Source organism: Ambystoma mexicanum, chromosome 3p (assembly GCF_040938575.1).
Source record: "Ambystoma mexicanum isolate Mex_15411 chromosome 3p, UKY_AmexF1_1, whole genome shotgun sequence".
NCBI classification, from domain to species: Eukaryota; Metazoa; Chordata; class Amphibia; order Caudata; family Ambystomatidae; genus Ambystoma; species Ambystoma mexicanum.
The window spans coordinates 957,021,208-957,045,493 of NC_090925.1; the positions used below are offsets into that span (position 1 = coordinate 957,021,208).

The 24,286-nt window shown below is 45.1% G+C and overlaps 1 protein-coding gene across 1 annotated transcript in view; it reads left to right on the plus strand.

Annotated features, from left to right (window-relative positions):
- Positions 1-24,286, plus strand: part of PIGU (phosphatidylinositol glycan anchor biosynthesis class U) — a 700,531-nt gene that overhangs the window by 36,780 nt on the left and 639,465 nt on the right. Inside the window, exons 2-3 of the mRNA XM_069652261.1 lie at positions 153-217; positions 6,692-6,751. Of these exons, the coding sequence (XP_069508362.1) occupies positions 153-217; positions 6,692-6,751 (125 nt within the window). The remainder of the gene's footprint in view (positions 1-152; positions 218-6,691; positions 6,752-24,286) is intronic.

The window sequence follows — 24,286 nt, forward strand, 5'->3', positions numbered from 1 at the left end:
AAGAGAGTCTTCTGAAAACCCTTAGCAAGTACAGTAAAATCAAGGTCACATATTATGTGGCCATTCGGTGGCCCAGGCTTGACCTGCGTGTAGCTGTAGCTTATCCGAACATCATGAACTTCTAACTTGGAGTTTTTCAATTTCTTTTGCAGTGGTGGAAGGGCTCTCATTGTTGGACCTTGAAATCTCACCGTATTCTGGAGATTTATTTCATGAAGTAAGTATTGGTTTAAGTCATGTTGTTCAGTGGTGGCAGCTGAGGAATATGTATCTAATGGGGAATGTCAACAAACCAGGTTTGTGTGGCACATTTAATTGGATTAAAGTTGGAAAACATGTTCCATTCTCATTTATTTATTAAAGGCAGAAGAGGCCTCTGGACTAGGGGATTAAACAAATAAATCACTCTCAGCTTATTAATATCTTCACAACCAGGAAAACGCATACAGACCTGGTATCTTGCCTAACCTTCTACCTCTGTCTGTGGCAGTGGTCAAGTCCTTAAAATTTAAGTAGGGGGACTTGTCAACAAATGCAATGGGATGTGACGTCACCAGAAATTAGCATATCAAGGTGAAATATGCACATTTCATTACATTTGCTTTGCATAACCACCCAAATTGCAGAGGACGAATGTCATTTGCCTTTCATAAAAACACACACACAACGCCCAGAGAGGATTTTTCTCTTCTAATAGTGTTTTTGAAAACGGTAAAAGATGTGCATGTTTTAAACTCCAAGAACCAATACAAATGTTTTCCCTGGGAATTGCAGTACTGAAATTAGACTTTTTACCTTTTTAGTTTATTTTTCATCAGGTTATATAATGCAGTGGTGAAGTGTCCGGCTTACAAACCCGAAGACTGTGGTTCGATTCCCCCTAGTCAGCTTTAATACATAAATTCAAAGAGGACATTCACTGTTGATCATTTTAGCTGGGGGGGGGGGGACAGAGTCCACCCTCTGAAAAAAGTGGGTGGACTCCGTCCCCCCGCGTGTACCCTCGACTTGAGCCCTGTCTGTGGTAAATGAACCAGTCCATTTGCAATCTTTTTTTTAACAATTGCGACATAGGCTAGTTTCAAGCAGGGCTTCCCTAGGCTGCTTAGAAAGTAAAATGTATGTTTGAAAAACGTATTAGTTCTTAAACATATGTTCCTTAAACTGCACATGGTAGTTCCACCTCGGCTCCTGCCTTGCCGGGTGTGCTGATGTGCTTTCCTACTTTAATAATAAAGCAGAGGAGTCGCATTGGCTAGTGAGCAGGGTTCAGGCTATGTGTATACCAGTAATTGTTTTCTGGATGAAAAAAATACTCAGTAACAAGGTATCAGGATTGATATGTGTGCAATGTAAGGTCGCAGCTTCAAGAATAGAATCTTTTAAGTGCCTAAAAAGTCAAGTAGGCGGGTGTATCCCCTTTAAACTGTACCTTCACCTCTCACTAAATCTTTGTTGTGGAGAGCTGATGCGATCTTTTTCACATGTCTTTATAATATCAATTACTGATGCGCTTTGAACTTTTTAACCATAATGCTGTACGTTCCATGCCTCCTGGATGGTCCCATGCCTCACAATCCTTGGTTCCTAGATGGCCACACCTTCTGTCATTTTCGTGGCCCCGGCACCTATATTTAATGAAAATTCAATGACACATTCGTCCTCCCCAGTACTGAATCCCATATTCCCATTTCTACAATCATTTTCATGTCTTGTTGTTTCTTTTCATTGTAGGACCTATGCCTAAAATGTTTAAAGATCAATGTCTTTGGCTGGAAAAGTAACGTTGAAAGCATCACTATCTTTTGCACTCGTTGCACCTTTTTTGATATACTTTTAGTAGGCGTCGGCAGTGAAGCTGTTGAGCATTATGTGGTCACCTGCGCTCCCCACCATCCATCCCCGCCTCCCACGCAGAAGTGGCAAACCTTCCAGCCATTGGATTCCACAGTAAAATCACAGCTGCCATGAAATCCAATAGGCATGGGTGGAGGGATCCACTTGAGCAAGTAGTGTAGCTTGTGAGACAAATGTAGGTATCTGCTGTGTGCTCTGGATATGCATGCAGAGGTAAGTGAGGGCCATTGGGGTGAGGGAGGCGTGAAAAGTGAGTCTTTTCAACACAATCATATTATGGAGGCATAGTAAAACTATCTCAGTTAACTTTGATGATTCAACGTCTTTTTATTATGTCTATATTTAATGTAATAAATAGTCTGCAAAATGTAATAGTCTTAACTCACAAATGTTTTCAGGCTTCAAAGGTATATACTATGTCTATGGGATTTGTTAAAGCACTGTTTGAAAACCTTTTAACATTAAACATAGTCCTACTAAAAGACTGCTATTCAGTCTTTCTACTATGTCTATGCTTAATGAAACGCATTGGATATTCTTACATGGGCAAATGCTGGAATTTTTGGGAAGAGCCATCGCTGGTGTGTCCTTCAAATGGCAAATACTGGCAATGTTGAGCAACGCTATAGACAGGTGTCCTTACATGGGCAAATGCTAGTAATTTTTTGGCAAAGACATCGCAGGTGTGCGTTCTTAGAGGGGCAATAGTGCCAATATTTGGCCAAAGTCATCATGAGTGTGTGCATACAGTCGCAATACTGGCATTTTGATTGTCTCTATACTGTACATCTACAAAACTTTCTAACAGCTGGGCAATTATTTGTTTTTCTGCAAGCATGCTGCATGTTTATCCGTTTTCAGAGTTATGTGTTTCCATTTACCCTCTATTTGGCACTGACCTAACCCTGTGATGGAAGACATTGCACCCTATGAATGACCAGCAATAACTAGCCATTTAAAAAAGACAAATGTGTACAAAAGTAATTATTTGGCACCTACTAGTGGCAGTGATTTAATCTAGTCCCACCCACTTGTCATTGGTGTTCTTTCGTATTCTCACTACTTCTTTGCCTTTCACCATTGTCCATGTTGATGCAATGAGAGCAAATATCTGACTGCTTTGAGAAAAATATAGCTTAATGCGTTATTCTTCTTTCTTCGATCTGTACTGAGCTCCAGCTTCTCAAACCATGGCACACTTCAGATCTGTAACTGTTTCGAATCCACCTCCCCTACTTGCCTCCTGCATTTTCATTCAAGCTTTCCCCATTTTTAAATCTCTCTCCTGTTCTCTGCTCTTCGTAACTTCCATAAACGTGGCCGTGTTGGCAATGATAATGTGATGTAAAGGCTGCTTTTGCAATTTTCCAACTATTCCATCCTTCCATCTTTTTGTTCACCTACATGAGGTTGGTATTCCAGTCAGATTATTGGACTTAATCCTATCCAAAAGGACCACTCTATTTCCACCATTTACTGTCTAATTTACTGTCTACTTATTGATGATGTATAAATAGATCTTGCCCTGATTAGTTTACAGACTTGGGTCACTTTTCACTAACTATGCAGAGCACAGATTGTGATTATCGTACTACCCTATTTTTCACTAGCAGAATACCAAATAGGAGACTGGATGAGTACAATCCAACCCACGTTATACTTAAGTCAGGGAACTGATGTGTGGATGTCTGGCGCTCGTTTTGTTTAGGTGTGGAGATGTGAACACTCCCAGCCGACTCCAGCCTCCCAGTGATTTGGCTTCATGCTGGACTGTGAACTTTCACTCTGCACAGGTGCACATGATTGCTGCTAGCTGTTTTGCCTTCTCCGGACTTTAGGATGAAAGCACTAAGTCACTGAGCTGCCTACGCCCAATGAAGGGTCTTAAACCACGATCAAATGATAGCAGAATGTTTGTAAACCAGAGTTCTGTGAGCAAGGCATTCCTGGATTTTACCACTTGATTGGGAAATGAATGCCCACACTCGGAGGCCAGTTCAAAGGTCTGCGCTAGAAAAGCGTTTAGCTGACACTTCTGAGTAGATGTGGAAAATAATTTTTCCCTATTATTTCCCAATGATATTCTTTGGCAGCAAGTTAATACATTAGAAACCAAGGCAAGCTATCTTAAATAACACCCAGTGGTTAACATCAAGCCAATGTGGGAATATCCTGGCTGCATGCGCATGGTCTTTTACCTGCAGCCTGCAGATCAGACAAACTGCCACATTTCACCTTTTTTTATAAGTTTGGTGATTTAGGTAAGAGGGGCGACCGAGGTTCCAATGTAAGATGTTGGCATAATCCAGCCTTGAGTTAATGGCTGCTCCTGCCGCTAGGGTCCAGTTATCCAACCCCATTTATGTTTGGTTAGTCTTGGCATCTGGAGGTGGTCGGCTTCCTGTTACTCATCCTTCAGTTCACTCATAATTCTGCTATTAAATTAGTTACTGGCACACAGATATGATCATATTTCCCCCAAACATACAGTAGAATACAGAGTCCAGTTTAAGGTTATTTTCAAAGCACACCAGCCCTTCTGTTTTAGGGAACATGTTTGCCTCTATTGTCTTTGTTCTGATTTGTAAAGGTTCTTTTCTGCTCTTCAAGTTTCCCCTAAGTGGAAAGAAGTCCTACTTTATGTCATGGCTTTCTTTTTGGAACATCCTCCTCTTGTGCTCCTTGGACCCCATTGAAAAGCCAAAAGGTTTTCCAATATCTTGGCTTTTCAGCACCTATTGCCAATTGGCCAAACTTCTAATTCACAATATGCTTCTCTACTGTCATCTCACTTGTATCAAATAACCAGACGTTGTAATGAACCTCTTCAGAGTATCACTACTGGCATTGTTGCATGCCTTTCCTTGGAATAGGTAATGTTTAAAAATAGCCATACATCCAGACAGTTATCATACCCTTACGTCCTTGTTCCTTGATTCTCTGGTGAAAAGTATGAATACATGACTGCAAGGGCATGTAAATACTCTGAAATGTCTAATTCGCTGACGAACGTAAAAGTAAAAGCTATATAACCTTATGTGACTTGTATCTCCAGTTTTTACTCTCACTGTGGCATCAACCCCATTGATACACTATTGATGTGTACGTTCGGACAATCATCTTATTGGCCCCTACTTCATACCCATTTTATTCATACCCATTATAGGTCCATCAAGTAGCACAATTCCCTATTAGTCCAAACCTTAGGACCACCAATCTCAAGGCTCTTCTTGTTGTGCTCACTTTTGGACCATAGCCTTAAACCTTGTGTATTCCTGGAGGCTCAAGGCAATTGGTCATGTTTTTCTATGTTTATGCCTTTGACAATATTTCTTGTTTTCTTTGTTTGTTTCTGGATAGCAATAACATGTGGTGAAAGGTTGATGTAACGTGGAGTAGGGTCATTTGTAAGAGTTGAGGTGGAAGAGTTCCATTCAATGGCTGGCTGCTCTTGTGTTAGACTTTGACTTCTGTAAAGGTTAATACATTTACTCCTGTTACCATCATAAATGTGAAGATTGCTTATGTGTCTACAGCCTCAACATTGTGCATAAGTGAGTTCTGTGCCTTTTGTTTCTAATCAACCATAAGTATCCCCTGTTTTACAAGCTACCAAGTAGACCTTGTTTTTTCAGTTTTCATAGGGTATGTTTTATGAGGTATCTTCCTAGAGTCCAAATCTGTTTTGGTGCTTCACAGGTCTGTCACTCTATCAGCTTCAGACAATGTCCCAGAGTTGAGTAAATGATCCTTATTTCTGTGCATGTTTTTCTATTCTGTAGTTTCCCATCCCTAATTCAACGAGTATCATATGAAAATTTACTGTAATCAGGTCCTCCATTAAAAGGCATATCTAGGCGGGAGCTATAAACCTAACAAATAACAAAATATTGATGAAAGGGAGGATTTGAATGGGTCCCCCTGAAGGTATGTCGCAAGTACAAGGACACCTCCTTTTAAGAGTAAAGAACCTGAAGACAGTGAACTCTCTATCTGTTGTGTTTTTGTTAAACTTTACTAATTTAGCCAAAATCGTTCTCCGTTTTCTTTACCAGAAACCCCAAGAGAATAACAGGAAGGCTTGATATGTTGATCAATCAATTGACTTCTCTATTGCCCTGATGTTTTTAGTGTTTGTTAATCGGTATCTGAACTAAGTGCAGAAAAATAACCTTTAGTTTCAGGTTGAAGACTTGCATTTGCAATGGAAAACACACACAACACAGGGGTCCATGACCGAAATTGTGGGGTAGATTGAAGGCCAGTCATAATTGTTAAGCGTATGAAATATATAGATTTATTTTGCCTGCATCCACCTTATTGTTAAACTGCTCTACATTGGCCTGCATATGTATTGTAATAGTGTATGTTTACAGTATGCTATTGTTTAGCACAAGCTTTTGTTATCCTACCAATGCCTAGTCTAAATTGTTTCAGAAAAGGTCTTTATGGCCCTTCATGATAATGAGGAAGTAAAGGTTCTATGGCCCTTCTCAAATTGAGAACTACCCAGTAATGTGCAGAACCCCACTCTTTGGTGATGTATCTAAGGCTCCTGGTGGCCTCCTTCATAAACCTGATTTCTGAGATGTAACAGAAAAACTGTTTTTGTTTGTTTGCATCTGTGGTCACTGCTTGGTACACACCAGACCTCTGCAACCGTGCAAGGAGCCTTAAGTTTTGGGATGAGTGTCCCATGTAATGTTAAAGATGTACACCTAATGAAAGAACATTGCTAAAAACCAAGGCAAGGGAGGTGGGCCAAGTGACTGAATTAGGGGCACCTCATTCGTAACCTGTGGTGACTGTCCTTTTTTTTTTCTTTCTTTCAAAGACTCCTCTCACAATCTACCTCTTTCATTTCCTCATCGATTATGCGGAGTTGGTGTTTATGGTAAGAGTTCTTTCTTTTACTTTTGACCAGGTGATTTGTATGTTATCCCAACCTTTGTATTTTGCTTTAAAAAAGTGTAGCATATGTGAGTTACTGTGTGACATTTTAAAAGTTAATACATTCATAGGATGTAATGCGAGGAAAAAGGCCACCGGACCGATCTAGTCTGTACATGATCGCATCTTTGACATCCTGGGATCCAATTTCTTCTCCTTGACCTACACAGATTTCCTCATAGAATTTTACTGTATCGGCATTACCTTCTCAACCCTGTTCCTCATCACATTCTTAACTATTTGCAAGGTTGTCTACATCCTTGACAGAATTCTCAAGTATTCTCTGGATAATTCCCCTTTAGTAGGGTGGCATGCAAGAAACCAGGGCCATACTTCCGTGCACTTGTGGGTTGTAGCAAGAAAGTCACTTATCTTGTCTTGTGGGACATCAGAAACCACCCTCTCTTCAATATGGCAGAGTTGCCATGGATGTACACTGCTGTTGGATACCTATGTAGAATGGCATGAGCATAGGGAGCTCAGTCCAGGCGGCGGCCAGACACTCTTGCCCTAGAATCCACACACTTACATATGTAAGTGGAAATGAGAGGAATCCACTTAGTCATATTGGGAAGGCAGCATAACCTCACTCTGTCAGGCAAATTTGGAAGGGAGTGGGCAAACAGAAATGCATGGCTATATTTTACCATTTTGTGTTTGTTTTAGAAAAATCGCTGGCTCAGAGGCACTGGCATAGAGGGAAAGAGGGATCGCAAAACCGCAGCATGTGTGATGGTGTCACAGGCTCAGGGGGGTTAGGCACAGGTGTCTCAGAAGCAGCTGGATCAGATCCTATAAAAAAGAAAAGGACATCTAGTTGGAGAGCTCTCATGTTCATCTGCCACATCCTTATTATTCCCTTCTTCTTTCTGGACCTCCTCTGTAGAAGAAAGGAAAGGAAATTAAGTAAGGCGATGGTATATTTTCAAGGATGTCGGACATTATTACAAACCTAAATCTCAAATTCTCCTTTCCAGCAGCTCCATTGGCATCCCGCTTGGGAATCCAGGGTGGCTTATCCCTGGACAACGACACCCTGATGTCTACCTTAAAGAGTGTGTAGCTGTAGTTTACATTTCCATTTCTAAATTTTTCATGAAAATATTTGATTTGGAGACAGATTACCTCAGTTTGGCAAGCTCAGTGCAGGTGGATCCCAGCTTGCATATCTGATCGTACCTACTGTGGTATCATCTGAAAATGCCAATCCTGTGGACAGTGCAGACTGGAAGGTAGAAGTCTCAGTGAAAAAATGTTTCACAAGGTCAAGCTTGGCGATTTGATCAGCATCTGGCATCACGTACACAGCACATTCAGTACTAAACGTTTTTGACTCCCTGCTGCCGGCATCGGAGCAAGGGACAGACAGACTGCTCCAGGCTGACTGGGTTATTTAGTCGGGTCAAATCTATTTTGGGCTCTGCCTTCTACAATCTGAGAGTTGTGGCTGGATCTTCACACCTGGGCTGTCACAGTTTATGGACAAGACACTGGGAACGGGAACCGTTGCAGAGATCAATTCTCATTAAACCGCATTTCTTCTGTAAACACATGTCCACCAATGCTCAGAGGACACTTATCTCATACTCTAGAGGTTTAGGAGTCAGACGTGAATGATGCATGGGTTTTCCCAGTGGTCTGAGAAGATAACCAGACAGTTTGTTGCCTCGCCACTGTTGTCAAGACATTTAGAGAGTCCTGAGACTAATTGAATTTTGCCCTGCAGGCGTTCAAGGATGAGTTGGGGTAAAATGACCCACTCAGCCTTCGCACCTCTACAAACCAAAACACAACACAATAATAAAGGTAAAACCGGGACACTCAAGAGATATACCTTCTTCCCTTTTGTGGTAACGCTGGCCGAGTGAAAGCTATACTCTCGAGAGGGGTGTGAAGGTGAACCAGTAGTGACCCAACAGCACAGTATCACAGTCCAAAATACAGGAAATGTCCAATCAAGGTCCTATAAAAAAATATAAACACTTTAATAAAGCACACTACCTGCACGTAGAACAGAAAAGATAACTTTGGAGATGCAACAGACTGAAGAAAGTAGCACTCTGAGCATAGGTGCAGGGGTGGTAGGTAAGGTACTATAATTAAAAAGGATATTTGGTTGAAAACGGAAGTAATTGTGACAACTATTCTCTATGGTCTTAAGTGGACCGTGCGGGCAGTTCAGTGTCACAGTACCTGGATTCAGTTCTTGATGGGCTGACGCATCAGAGCTGATCAGGCTCAGTTCAGGCACCTAGGACCGTGGAGGCCGTGGCAGCAAGTGGCTTCTAGTCGGGTCGAATGCCGAAGCTCTCTGTGGTCGAACAGAGGTGGTTCAATGATGTAGGTCAGGGCGGTCCCAAGAACACTTCAGTTAGCCAGGGTGAGTCGTGGTTTGGCTACAGGGCGAGGCCGGTGAGTGACGCTCCAGCGGATTGATTTGGCGGGCTATGGCCGTTGAATTGGTGAACCAAGGTGCGTTGATGTGCAGTCAATGATGCGGCAGTTCTCTGGCTAGCTGGGCCGAGCCATGGTTGTAACCCCAAGTTAGTCGGCGAGTGACCGTCTAGAGATTCAGTTTGGGGTGCAGCGTTGAGCAGACGCTTGGGGCCTAGTAGCTTCTCTAGGCCACAATGCAGTATCAAGCTGGTTTAGATGCAGTGCAATAGTTTGGCTAGTTGGAGGAACGCAGACACCAGCACCAGTGCCTTCCCTATTGTTCATGATGTGGGGAACACGGAGCGGCCAGTTTGCGCTAGATCAGGGAGTTTCGGCTGGTCTGGCACTCCGGTTGCTGTGAGGCCTTCACAATCTCGCCATGGCTTTTCAACCAATAGCTAGCCACTTTCGTCTACTGCATTTCCATTTTCTGCTCAAACCTCCAGTGCTATGCTGATGACGCCTTCCCTCATCTCTGATCGCCTAATTGCCATTCAAATTTGGTGTGCCACCAACGATCTTTGTCTAAATGCCAACAAGACTGAGATTCTCCTCATTGGTACATCTGCACCATCCCTTCCCCTCACTCTCTGGCCGGCCTCCCTTGGCCCTCCGCCTACCCCTTCCTGTGAAGCTAAGAATCTCGGGGTCATCTTTGACTCCACACTTTTCTTCTTCGCACACATCTCTGATGTCTCTAAAAAGTCAAACGTCCTACTGCACCTCCTTGGAGGTACTCTGCTTTTCCTTTTCTTCCCACAGAAGCTCACTGTCTCCCAAGCTCTGGTTCTCTCTAGGTTGGACTACTGTAACAGCCTCTTTCTAAATCTACTTGTCTCCACTATCCGCCCTTTACAGCTAATCCAGAACAGGACTGCAAGACTTGTCCTTGGCCTCAAGCCCTGCGATCGTATCTCTCCAGCTCTGAAATCCCTTCATTGGCACCAAGTTGATGCAAGGATTACATTTAAAACCCTATGTATTGTCCACAAGGCTTTCTGGGGCCTGGGTCCAAAATACCTTCAACTATCCCTCTGTAAATACCTCCCCTCTTGAGTCCTTCGCTCCTCTACTTCTAACTCCCTCAGGGTCAGTCATTTTTGAAAGAAATGAGCTGGGGGCAGATCCCTGTCTTCAGCGGGGGCCTCCCTTTGGAAAAGCCTCCCGGCCACTTTGATACTCGAGGAGAGCCGCCCTGGTTTAGACGGAAACGGCCCAACACGGAAGGTGCAGGAGTATCATCAGCTCCAACATACTCTAATCAAAGGCATAAGGCAAAACGAGGGCGAAGTCAATATGCGGATGCCTAGAGGTGGGCACCTGCACCTAGTGTTGCTGTCTGTACAAGTAAGACCATAACACCCTGTTAGAATGGTGTTGATTCAGCAATATCACAACAGGGAAGGTGGAAAAGTTAATAGTATTCAATTAGGTGCAAAGGAACCGAGTGGTACAACACTTACAGCACATAGTCGCTGCAAAGAGAATGTTGACTGTGCCACAAATAATTGCATTACTTTGGTCAGTACACAAATTTAAATGCCGGACAAGGGCAAAGCCAGTCAGTCATGGAGGCTTACGCCCGCAGCGAAAGCAATGATCCAGCGCCTCAAAAGAGCCCGAGTACAGCGGAGGTACCAGTACATATAAGACCACAAGAAGAAGGCCCAATTTTGGTGGTGATTGCAGCACCAAAAGCCACACTGGAACATAAAATAGACGCAGTAATAATAGACATTGGATTACTGCGTCAAGATGTACACGTAATAGCGGACCGACTGAGCGCGGATGAACAGCAAGTCCAAGACAAAACGACCAACATCACCAGCACCCAGACCCAGGTGGCAGACCTTCTTGACTGGGTGAAAATCTTAGAACACTGCGCAGAGGATGCTGAAGGAAGGGCCTGCAGGGATAATTTTAGAAAACTGTGCCTCCCGGAAGGCGAAGAAGGCAGAGACCCCACGACCATCATTGAAAACATGCTGCTGCAAGAGGTGGGGCCGGGAACGTTAACACAAGGATTCAGTGTCGAGAGGGCACACGGATCCCTGGCGAATAAACCTCCACCTGGCTCCCTGCCGAGACCTGTGATAGCAAAGATTATGAATTATAAAGACATCGTGAGGATCCTAGCCTTCTCGAGAGAGGGAGGAACGATCACCAGGGGCTCTTCGAGGTTGGCAATATACCCCAACTACACAGCTCTAGTGCAGCAATTTCTGGCCCTACTAAAGAACGATTAAGGAGAGTAAACCTGCAATACATGTTGATTTATTCAGCTAAACTGAAGGTACTGCATAATGAAAGGTGTCACTTTTTTGATAACCCGACGGAAGCACACACATGGATGGATGTGCAGGGATTGCCGCAGTTGGCAGGTAGAAATAACAATGCGGCTTAGTAGGTATTCCTGTGACGAGTCGACGCACAGCCCATTGGTCCGCATTGGTTCAGATAGTAAGTGGACAGCAGGACACATGGACAAGGAACACCAAGACCGAGAGCAGGTGACTCAAGCTCATAGCTGTGGGCAGAGCCAATAACCCCAGTTAGGATTTAGGATGCTAATTGTGGAGCATCTAGCTGCTGCATGGTATCCGGGGGTTAGATGTTGGGTCTGGGAGAAGCGACTGTGCCTGAATGGGTTATGTCCTGCTGGTCAGTTGTTGAGAACTGTTTTGGGACTATTAAAGTTAGTTTGTTGGAAGGGAGGGGGAAGAAAAAAAGGCAGGTGGTTCTAGAAGCATGGTGTATTCGAAATGTAGACGGGGCCGCATGGGCCTGGGTCTGGGTCTCCGCTCAAGGGTGCAGTGGAGGAGGATGTAGACCCATGATGCTTTATTGCTTAGTGGGGGGTGTCGCTGGCAGGGGTCAAAATACCGGAACGGGCCGTGGGAAAATGCAGGCCCAATGGCCAGAACGGATGATTTGAATATAGTTACTTGGAACGTTGGAGGACGCAATGGTTATGTTAAAAGATTACAACTGTATGCATGTTTGAAAAGAATGGGGGCAAAGGTTGCGCGGTTACAGGAAACGCACCTTACACTGGACAGAGAAATCACGATAGCTAGCAAATGGGGTGGTAAGAGGGATGGCTCATCATTCTCAGCGTACGCCCAAGGGGAACTTATTTGGATTGCTCCCACCGTTCCCTTCCAACTATTAGAATTAAAAAAGGATGAGGGTCGGTTTACAGTAGTACATGGCCTATTGGAAAATAGAGAGGTGTGCTTCATAAACACATATGCACACCAAATCATGATGCCACCAGGTTCTTCCGTTCGTTATGCTCCAAAACTGTCTACATATAGAGGGGCCAACTGGATCTCGGGTGGCGACTTCAACTGCAGACTTAATCCCAGACTAGACAGATCAGATAAGAAATAGAAACCGGCACCACTGGCTAGAGCCATTGGCTCCCTCCTGGGCCACTTAAAATTGGTAGATATTTTGAGGGAGAAACATGGAGAAAATAGAGGTTACTCCCACTTTTCGGCATCGCATGAGGTATACACCAGAATAGATTTTATTTTCATGGAGAAGGAGACTTTGGGTGAGTACATGGAGACCGAGTTTGGCACTAGAGTCCTCTCTGACCACGCCCCATTAATGACAACATGGCGTGTCCCCACTCGGAGACCTCCTCCGATTCCCCACCTGGCGTCTGAAAGCAGAGGCCTTCCAAGAAAATGATTTTAGCAGCTACCTGGAAGATAAGATCGAAGAGTTTTTCGATACCAACACTGGAAGTGTCACAAAGATGGGCACCCTGTGGGACACCTTTAAGGTGGTCCTGCATGGAGCGGGGATCCTGAAGATGGGGTGTCTCAGAAAGAACATACAGCAGATTTTGACAGACACAGAAAAGGCTATCGCGCAGAAAGAGTACACTGAGGGATTGGAAGGCACGGAATCGGTTGAACTGGTAGAGCTACGCCAGCAATGTGTAAAGACATGGGATAGGCTTGGTAAATTTGATTATGCAAAGTATACACAAAGATTACATGCAGAGGGAGACACACCTCAGAGATTACGGCCATGGGTATTCAAGAGGGAAGTGCTGAAAGGGATCAATGAGACCTTGTCAAAGTACTATGAATCCATGTACTCGTCTGCCAAATTAGCGAGGGAAGGGGACATTGGTGAAGCCTTAGCACAAATTAAAATACCTAGATTGGAGACAGAACAAGCTGACCAGCTTGACGCCCCGCTTACGTTGGAGGAAATTAGCGCAGTAATAGCAAAACTCCCGACAGCCAAAACCCCGGGACCCTAGGGGTGTTGGGGAGAATTCCCAAAAATGTGTTAATTACCTCCACCTTAGATACCCCTAGCAAATTTGCTGGATTTTGAGGACTTGATTCTTTTTACCTGGAGAGAGTGAGACCCTTTTTTCCCACTCTCTCATGTATTTTGAATGTGATTTTATACACTGTGTTTCTTTTGGTTAGGGAGTCTAACCAACCCCATAGGCATCATCTTTTTACAACTGTGCCATAAAGCACCTTCGGTGCAGTGGCACAGGGAAGTCTTCCAGATTTCCCAAGGTTTAAATACCTTCTCTGGGATCAACTCCTGTTTCCCAGAGCAGTAAAGTTAAATTGACTTTACTTAGCATTGTAACTTTCTAGACCCAGCACACACTACCTTGGTTTGCATTTACCGCGACCGTTGCTCTGGTAAAGTAACCGTGAAAGCCATCTTTTTCAAAATGGCATACAGCCATCTTTGCTAAAATGGTGTCCGGTCTTCTTTTTTCACCAGGTCTTTGTGAGAAGGTCCTTCTAGAGAGTTTCTCTGCATGCCAAAGGTTTGGTCTCTGTTCATTTCGCCTTTGGCAGGGTTTCTGAGAGAAACCCGCCTCTGGCGCCTGAGTGTCTGGGGTAAGCAGGAAGTGAGGGAGGTGCCCGAAACTCCCTGTGCTTAGTGTCATAGGAGACCCAAATGCACTCTGTGGTGATTGACTGGCTGACTGTCCAGCAAGGAGAGCCACCCTGCTGGGTGAGTGACAGCTAGACTGGAATGAATGGGAGAGAACTGAATAAAAGGTGAGTCTTTTGGCTTGGTAGGCAGAGTCGACCACTGGACGAAGGAACCGAAGAAGAGCTTGAAAAGGATGCCTGCTGCAACCCCTAGACTGTTAGTTTGCCCAGTGAAGCCCTGCTGCAGTGACTACTTGCCAAGTTCGTATCGACAAAGAAGCCCCTGCAAGGACGACTTCTCCCTTTGAGTTGGTGGGCCAATCAACTCAAAGTAAGCCACCTGGACACCCATCTCGGAGCTGGTGAATTTCCTCAGAGTTGCTGCAGGAAACCGTATAGCCAGGGAGAGGGACACCAGATTGTGTGCGTTACTTTTAAGCTGGCCTAAAGCTTTTGGAAGATACCCCGGACTCCCACGAAGCAGGACTGACCAAGCCTGAGCCCCCTCAGCAGACTGCGGGACCCCAGAAGTAAGGAATCACGCTTATTGCTATTTGCTGTACCGCGAGGAGCCGAAACGCGAAACAGTCACTGAAAGTGAAGTTTGCCGGTTGCCAGTCCCGGTGCAGTGCAGGAGTCCCCCAACATCCTCCCTCTTGTCCCCACGACTGAGGCCCAGGAACAGGGAGATCTGCGGAGCTGCACAGGATTAGAGGTCATCAGCTGCATCTTTTCTTCTTTACCAAGGTACTGTAAAATAAATCTAAGAGAACTTACCTCTTACTGTAGAAGTGCTTATAACTTCCACAACTCACAGGCCTAATCAGCTTGTGGCCCTACGTTTTGATTCTTATTTTCATCAAAGACTCCTAAGAACATGTGCAAAGACTTTTACATTTACTTACCTAAAGTGCTGCATCCTATACAAAGACTTTTGCCTATTGACTTTGGCTTAGCCTGTTGAATTGAATGACTCTTCTAATTGCTATCTGAAAGTATTTGCACTACTTATGAATATTTGTAATTTCTTGTGTTCTAATAACCTTTGTCTTTCACCAACTTTTTAAGAGTGTTCTGAATGCCAACAGTAAGATATTAATGTCCCCAGCACCCTTGTCGTTGAAGTCACCTGTGGGTGTAGGTTGTGTCTGTGGGCCATCCCAAAAGGGTCTTGTCTGATTCAGAAACTCAGAGTGTACAGTATTGAAGTGTATTTGTATGTTATAGTATATTGCTCCCTTCTAAAGAAGGCTTTATAATTTACTGATAAATGAATAATTGTTTATGCAAGAAACCTTGAGTGTAAGAGTTTATTTGAATACCTGTAACTGTGAATCTTTGTGTAACTCCACTACAGCTCCCATTTCCCCTCTTGAGATACGCCTGGCTGTTCAACACGCTACCAAAACTGTGTAGTGCAAGCTTATACCAAAGGTTGGGTTGCCTATACCTGTAGTCATAGTTGTTTGTAGTGTTCCCAGAGGGTACTGCATTTAAGCTTTGCCTAACAAGGGGCTCCCGGGAGAATTCTTTAAAGCATACGTGTGCATATTAGAACCCAAGCTCCTGAAAGTATACAGAGAAGCATAAAAACTGGGAGAGCTGCCAAGCAGCATGCAAGAATCTGTTGTAGTACCAGTCCTTAAACCAGGTAAGCCCCCACAACATTGCGGCTCATACAGACCACTCTCCATGGTGAACCAGGACTACAAGATCCTTGCGGCGGTACTAGCAAACTTGCTTAAGAGTCATTTGGAGTCTGGTACATCAAGATCAAACGGGATACTTTCCAGAGGTGCAATACCACGTGGAATCTGAGAAGTGTAATAGACAGTACTTGGACAGTACTAACTATGTGTCTGCGGAATAGGCGGTCGCTTCCTTAGATGCTGTTAAGGCCTCTGTCGGGTGGGGCTGGTTGCTGGAGACTTTCTGTTTTGGAATGGGCACAAGGTTTGTGAGATGGATGGAGCTGATCTATGCTGCACCCAAAGCTAGGGTAAAAACCAGTAGGCAAATATCTGAAGCGTGGAAAATACACAAAGGTACCAAACAAGGCTGCACGCTGTTGCCAATGCTGTTCATGTTATCATTGGAGCCGCAGGCGGTCTTCCTCAGAATGTAGTACAGAGAGGCGGAAATAGTGATAGACGGAGCAGCACACTTGATAACACTCTACGCAGATTACATGCTATTGTAGGTGTGCCAACCCAAAACCAACCTACTACACCTGCTGGACATCATAGACCATTTCTCGGGTATACAAGCCAATGTAATGTAAAACAGTACTTCTTGAAGGAGGCGTTGTGGACAAAAGGAGCACAGTCTCCCAGGCCTCCCGTTTATTGAAGCTTGGTGTTGATATATGGCTCAGAACTGCTGGGGACCCCTGCTCTCCGTGCGTTGCCCTGGCAGGAGTAATTGGTAATCAGCAGTGCGCAGTACACCGATATAGAAGTACTGGGAGAGCAAGGGAATTGCAAAGTTGGAAAAGGAGAGAAGGCCCTGCTGTTGCGCTTCTCAGTATTACAACATTTTCACAAGAGGTAGATGAATTTGAGTTTAAATGACAAAAAGAAGTTTAATTGTTTAGGCAAATGCAAACATATTTAAATCAAAAAGCAGGTTAGCCGCACCTTGAAATACAATAACAGAAATGATTGTTGGAGGCACAAACTGAAATAAACTTGGTATTAAATGTCCAAAAAATTACATTGATACTAGTTAATTGGTACTAAGTTGCTTTCACTTAGTGTTGGCAAGAAGTATTCTGAGTGTGATACAGGGTTGGTAAGAGAGGGTCTCTTATGGTCCTTGTTAGTATATGCGTTTTGCTCTATATTTGAATTAAGTCCTTTAAAGGGCAAGATTTGTCCTTGGGTATGTATTATTGTTGGAGAGAGAAATATTTCTTAATTTGTTGTAGAAGTAGCGATGGAGAGCATTTGATTCTAGGAGTGGGAGAAGTCCTATTTAGGACAACCCAAAATTACAGGAGTGAACCTCAAGAGCAGTTGGCTCTGTAGTTGTGGAGAATCCTGTTGAGGACAACACAGATACAAAAAGCAATTGCAAAGTTAGGAGATTTGATTCAAGGGGACAAGTGTATAGACTTCCCTACTTTAGTCAGCGAGTTTGGAATATACACAGGACAATCAATTCCTAATGTGTATATGAGCATGATCAGGGAAATGGACAGGCGATGGCCAAAACTCCAAGATGGAGCCAGGATGAATTAAGTATTGGGGACCGCATATGATATAACAGAAGGAGGCCATACAGTCTCCAGATTATGGACCTCATCACGAGTTGGGTGGTAATGCTGGCGGTATTACCGCCAGCGGTATTAGCCCTACCGCCAAACCCCTGCCGCTATTAGCGCCAGATCACGGGTTTGGCGGTAATGAAATTCCCCATTCCCCACTGAGCGCATTCGGGAATGCCCCATTCCCCATTGGGCTCAATGGGGAATTTTTGCGCTCTTACCAACTTGGAGAACAATGCCGCCAAATCAAAATTCTTAATAGAGTGTTTTGGACTCCCCAGAGACTTTATGCGAGAGGGATGATTGACTCAGAATCCTGTTGGAGGTGTAAGCATGATGCCGGCTCCTTTTGAACACTTGATCTGGGACTGTTATGAACTGAGGACATTTTGGAGGAGTGTCACTGAAAAGATTAATGAGGTTCTATTACTGCAAGAGGATTTTGATTATAACACTATCATCTTGGGTGAGGATGATAAAGTGGAAGATCTCACTTATCCACAGAAATGCTGGTTTTTTAGGGCTACAAATTCTGCGAAAAAAATTGTTTTGAGAAAATGGAAATGTGATGAGAGGCCGACCTGTTCAGAATGGGTGGAGGACTTGAGGCAAGTGGCCAGAATTGAGAAGGTTATCCTTCGCAGGAACAAAAAGTTGAAATTGTTTGATATGTGGGGTGGGTTTTTGGATGACATGTGATAATAAGTTGGCCTGTTTTGCTTTTTAGATTCTGTGAAGGTTGGGGATGGATATGGGGTGTGGATTCTATGCAATGAGTTCTACGATTACAATGCTGAGAAGTTTGTTGCTTGTATGTTTTCTATAAAATTCAATAAACTTAATAATAATAAAAAAAAGAAAGTCTGGCGTGCAAGTGTGCAAGTTGGCAAGTTGGTCATAGCTCCCATCTCCACCCTGACCATTGCTACCATTTACTGGCCTCCAGGCACCACCACCCTGTTCCTCTCTGAACGGGCTGACTTCTGTTCTTCCTTACTCTCATCCACATCCAACCTCCTCCTATTGGGTGACTTTAACATCCAATTGGACTCCCCAGGCTCTGCATCCATGCTCTTCACTGACCTCTGCACCTCGCTTTCCCTTTTCATTCTCCCTTCTGGGCCAACCCACTCAGCTGGACACGCTCTGGATGCCTTCATACACTCTGACCTCCCCCCCCCCACCCCAGTAGACACCCCTCTTTCCGTGTTTGACCATTCTCTCCTCTCCTCTCACTTGAATCCCCTTGGCCCCCTGACAGTCCCCCCAACCTAGTTTGCTAACATCTGCCGGATGAGACGTGTCTGTGGCTGCCTTCGCTTCCACCTTCATCCCCTCTCAACCCCCCACCTCTGACTCTACCTCTGATTCTGCCCTCAGCAACCTCCACCTTTCCATCACCCATACTTTCGACATTCTTGCCCCAGTCATGAGGATCCGCCTGAAATCTGCCTCTAAGCGTAAAACCTGGTACAACACAGAACTTGCGGCAACCCACATCAGTGCAGGTATTCCCCTGCTCATCCAGGACCATCAAGGATAACATTGTCTCTCTTGACCGCTCTCCTTGATTTCTGCAATCACTCTTTCCCCTCCTCCCTTAAGCACTCCCTTGTGTGCCCACTCATGAAAAATCCTTCATCAGATCCCACCTGCCCTGCCAACTACTGCCCTATTTCTCATCACCCCCTTCCTGGGGAAACTGCAGAAGTTGGTTTTGCACCAACTTAACACGCACACTGAACTTGTTAGTGGTCTCCACGACCATCAATCTGGATTCCGAGCATCCTGAGGCACGGAAACTGCTCTTCTGAACACCCGTGAAGAACTGCTCGCATCTCTGGACTCCAACTCCCCAGCTGTCCTTATCCTTCTCGATCTCTCCTCTGCCTTTGACACAGTCAACCATTCCATACTCCTACGAAGGCTCCACAATAATCTTAGTATCTCGGAACAGGCACTGGACTGGCTGACATCCTTCCTTACTGACCGCTCTGCCCAAGTCATCCTGGGCACTTTGTCCTCTCCTACTTCCCTCTCCACCTGTGGTGTCCCCCATGGTTCTATCTTCTCCCCCTGGCTCTTCAACATCTACCTTGCATCTCCTCCTTCTCTACCAACTTCCAGTGTTATGCAGATGACACACAGCTCTTTTTCAAACTCCCTGCCAACCCCTTTGCACCCTCCATCATCCCTGACTGGCTATCTGCCATCTAGTCCTAGTGCACCGCCAATGATCTCTGCCTCAATGCCTGTAAAACTGAGATCCTTCCCATCGGGACCTGCTCCCTCCTCCTCCTTCCCTTCACTCTGGCCTTCCCCTTTGGGCTCTCTCCCTGCGCCCTCTTCTGAAGCCAGAAATCTTGAGTCATCTTCGACTCCTCTCTCTCTCCTTCCTCCCTCACACTCAGGACATTGCCAAGAAGTCCCACTTCCAGCTCTTCCTTCTCAAAGGAATTCTCCCTTTTCTCACTTTCCCCCAGAGGCTCAGTGTGACCCAAGCCCTGGTGCTCTCTATGCTTGACTATTGCAATAGCCTCCTCCTGAATCTACCATCTTCCACTCTGCGACCCCTCCAGTTAATCCAGAATAGGGCAGAAAGATTTATCCTTGGCCATAAGCCCAGGGACCACATCTCTACTGCACTAAAGTCTTCACTGGCTCCCGGTTGCTGCACAGATTAAATTCACATTCCTCTGCATCTTCCACAAGGCGGTCTGGGACCGGGGACCACCATATCTTCAATTTTATCTTACTAAATACCCCCCCCCCCCTCTAGACCACTACGCTCCTCTGGCTATATCTCTCGTGTAAAGCGCTTTGCAAAACTGAGGGCAGGTGGTTGTTCACTTTCCTCAGATGGCCCCTTGCTATTGAACAGCCTAGCCCTTGCCCCCGCTCTGCTCCCTGAGCAGGATCTTCTTAAAATTTGCGGAAGCTCCTTAACTCTCCTCTTTACCTCCTCCTTCCCTTCTTCTATCCCCTGCTAATCCCACAGTTTTTGCGATTGGTGTCCTGGGCCCTTATGGATCCTCTGGGCCCATACCTCCTGCACCCAATTGGCCCAGCTCCTGTCTATCTGCACTTGCACTTACACCCACCGCCCTGGTGGCTCGCACTTACACCCCTCACGCACTTACACCCCTCACAGCTCCAAGCCGTGTAGCACTCAACATTCCTAGCACTTCATCGTGGCTCACCCATGAGCTCAGACTCCAGAGCACTGACCACCTTCCTCCTACCTTATTGTGTTTTTAATGTATTTTAATGCATTTCCCACTCCAGCTTCCTCCATTGCACCGCAGGCACTTTGAAACAGTATTTTCTTATTGTATAACCACCTAACAAGCAAACAATAAAATAAATGAATGAATTGCACTCAATAATCAACCTTAAACTTTCTGACTCTCCTGTACTTTACATTTCCTCAACACCACCATAACAATAAAAGATGGGCAGCTACAGACCAAAGTATATCGCAAACCAACTGACCGTGCCAGCTACTTGAAGTGCACACAAAACATGCTACAATATTCAGCCAAGCATTAAAATACAAACATATATGCTCAAACAACGATCCGGGATAAAAACATGCAAAGTTTGAGATCAGACTTGATAAACCGTGGATACAACCACAGAATTGTGGACAGCCAGATCAACATGGCAACACGGATACCCCGGAGCAACCTCTTAAAATACAGAGTGAAAGAGACACAAACCCGGTTGCTACCAGTAGTCGCATACAATCCAGAGCTCGAAGCCCTGCGCAAGATTGCTAAGGAACTCCAACCCATGCTGCAACAAGATGAACGTCTGTCTGAGAGATGCTTTTCCGGAGATGCCGCTCCTCGCTTTTAGACAACCAGCCAATCTGAAGGGAATGATGGTCAGAAGCAAACTACTCACATATAGCACAGATTATGGAACTGTGCCTTGCAGAAACAAAATGCCTAACCTGCCCGCATATCAACATTTCAGACACAATCAAGATACCCTACATGGGGCAGGACTACAAAATTATAGTACTGTTTACATGTGCATCCAGCAATATTGTTTACTTGATTTTGTGCATGAAATGTTCCGGCCATGGCTACTATGTTGGGGAAACTAGGCAAGCTCTACATAAACACATGAACCTCCATCGTCAAAGTGTGAAGCGATGTACTAACGGGAGTCCAGTGGGTGAGCCTTTTTCAGAAGCTAATCATACCGTTGAAGATCTCAAGATTGCTGTACTCTGGGGTAATTTCAGGACTGACAAAGTCCGAAAGACCCTATGATTTCAAATGCATGCACATTTTCAATGCACTGGCAGGGGGCTTGAACAGACATCGCAGTTTTACGAGTCACTATTCTAACTAACAGACTTTCACCTTTTTCACTCGTAGAGATACAGGGATCACAACATCAAGGCCTGACGCTTTCCATCATTCAGTTTCCGAAGGCATTCACAGACATTACAGTGGCACTGCACCAGCCCCACCAGCCTCTCTAAGGCAATTCATTGTTGTCAAACTCCCTCCAACACAGCCCCATCTGCCATAAGCTTTCCATGGCCCTTGTCCCTAGTGTCCCTAGTGAAACCCTACCCCTCTTGATTGCGATGTAATACAGTCCTGATACAGTATTTGACACAAAGTTGCCACACTGGGCTCCACAGGTCACAGGCCGAACACCTAAACTGGCTGTATATCTCCTCTGACAGACACCTAGAGGCACACGCCTGATATGTTGATGACTGGGCTGCCAGTCATCTTGTAAAGTGACTGGGCTGACCTACCAAGCTTCAACTGGACTGCAGATACGACGACTGACACCTAACCAACCCCTCCTGCCTTCCTGAGAGCACACTAACATGGTGGGCTGTTTTTTCATTAGTTTTCCCTGCTCTCCACTTTGCCCTATTTAGCACAGTGTACCATTTAGGCCTTGAAGATTGCAATGTGTGGACGAGTTGAACATCCACATGCCTTTCTGAGCAAAACTACAAATCGGTTACAGACGGGCACAGATAATGGGGTATCTGCAGCAGGCACAGATAATGGGGTATCTGCAGGAGGGACTATGGAAGCTTTAATGCTGTGATATTTTCCAAATGCTTCATTTCATCTCTGCCTGAGGAAGTGGAGATATTGCACGAAAGCTTGCAAATATGCAAAAGTAATGACTTTGTTAGCCTAATTAAGGTATTGGCTCGTCGTTTTCTTCTGGATCAACATTCTATTTAACACTTGGCTAACATGGTACAAACAAACTGAACCTATAGATACACACACACACACACACACACACACACACACACATATATATTTCTGAGGCTTGTGGATCTGCTTGGATCACATGCTATGCATAGGCCGAAATCTATTGGTAGCCGCTGAGTATTAAAAAATGTTGTTTTCAAAACTCAAAAAGGGACGTCGACAGGGCATGCCAGTAATACTATCCCGATTGTGACGTCTACTGTACCCATGTCCTTCACGCATCGAGGGCCCTCAAATAGTTTTTTTCCGCCATCGCAGTCGGGTGCATATCGCAGAGTTCCATCTTGGCTGACGCCATTACTTTAAAGATTAACTTGCTATTGCTTTCTGTCCTTTCGACAACTGTTAACCACAAGATCTCCAGCAACGGCTTCAAGGACAAGACTATCCGTTGACGACCGCAACTCCCGTCTCGACGAACCTTTGTCTACGGCCTTCCAAGGCCTTAATGGGTCTCAGCCCTGCACAGAAGGGAGAGCGGCCCGGAGGTTCATATTTCAGTCTCTCTAAGAGAATGCATATTCCCCATTACTCCCATTTATTTCGCCACGCTGCCATCCTTTTACATAATGGAGAACGCTCCTTTTAAATTCTGCCCTTCCTGTAACAGGAAGTTTCCCTGGAAGGATTTCCACTGAGTGTGAAACCTTTGTCTCCCCAGGGATCATGCCAAAGGACAGTGCAAGTCTTGCTAACTGTTCAGGCCAAATACTCTAAAGGACCGCAAAACCAAGCGCTGGGCCCACCACGCCATGCAGGCCGAGGCTGCCATGGACATCGAGGGAGCCTCCAGCGATGGCAGCATCAGTGTCCTAAGTGACGCTAAAGGCGATCACAATTCGTCAAATTCCTGCGTGCAAGCCCCTGACCCCAACAGGCAGGCCAGCGGTTCTGTTACGGGGACGACACTCGGCGACTCAATCACTACCAAGTCCCATCATACCAAGCACATCCCCCACGGCCGAAAGTTGACCATGTTGCCAACCGGTAAGCCACACGGGTGTTGAGGGGAAGGTGCGAACACTCCCTGTCCTGTGGACCATCGCATTCTCGATCACCACACGACATGCCCCCTAAACAGATGAAAGCCAGTTTCTGACGCCACGTCTAAATCTGGGAAGTCCACGGGTGCCGACGACCGGGCGTCGAAAGACACTTCAAGGGCCTTCAAAAAAAGCTTAAAAAGCTCAAAGTTAAGCAAGTTAATTAAGAAACACGTTCCCCACACCCTCCTAAAATCCCGAACGTCGAAAAACCATAAGTCTTCGACACCCCAAGGTTAAAAAAATCACAGGCTACTAAAAGCAGGGATTACACTACCCCAGAGGGCACCCTTCCTTTCAGGGGCTATGCACCATATGAAAACCCCTGCCCCAGATACCCCACCATTTTATACAAAAAAGGGGTGCCTGCTGATAGTCCCAGGTCCTTCAGGCGTTATATACTGAAAAGAGAGGGGTTGGACCTAACGGACAGGGAATAGCCACTTAGTACATTTATTTTTTCATGAATACCAATAAATGTTCAATTTTCGTTTCTAAAAACTTTTTATTCTCATAATAAATTCATATGCAAATGCTAAAACATTT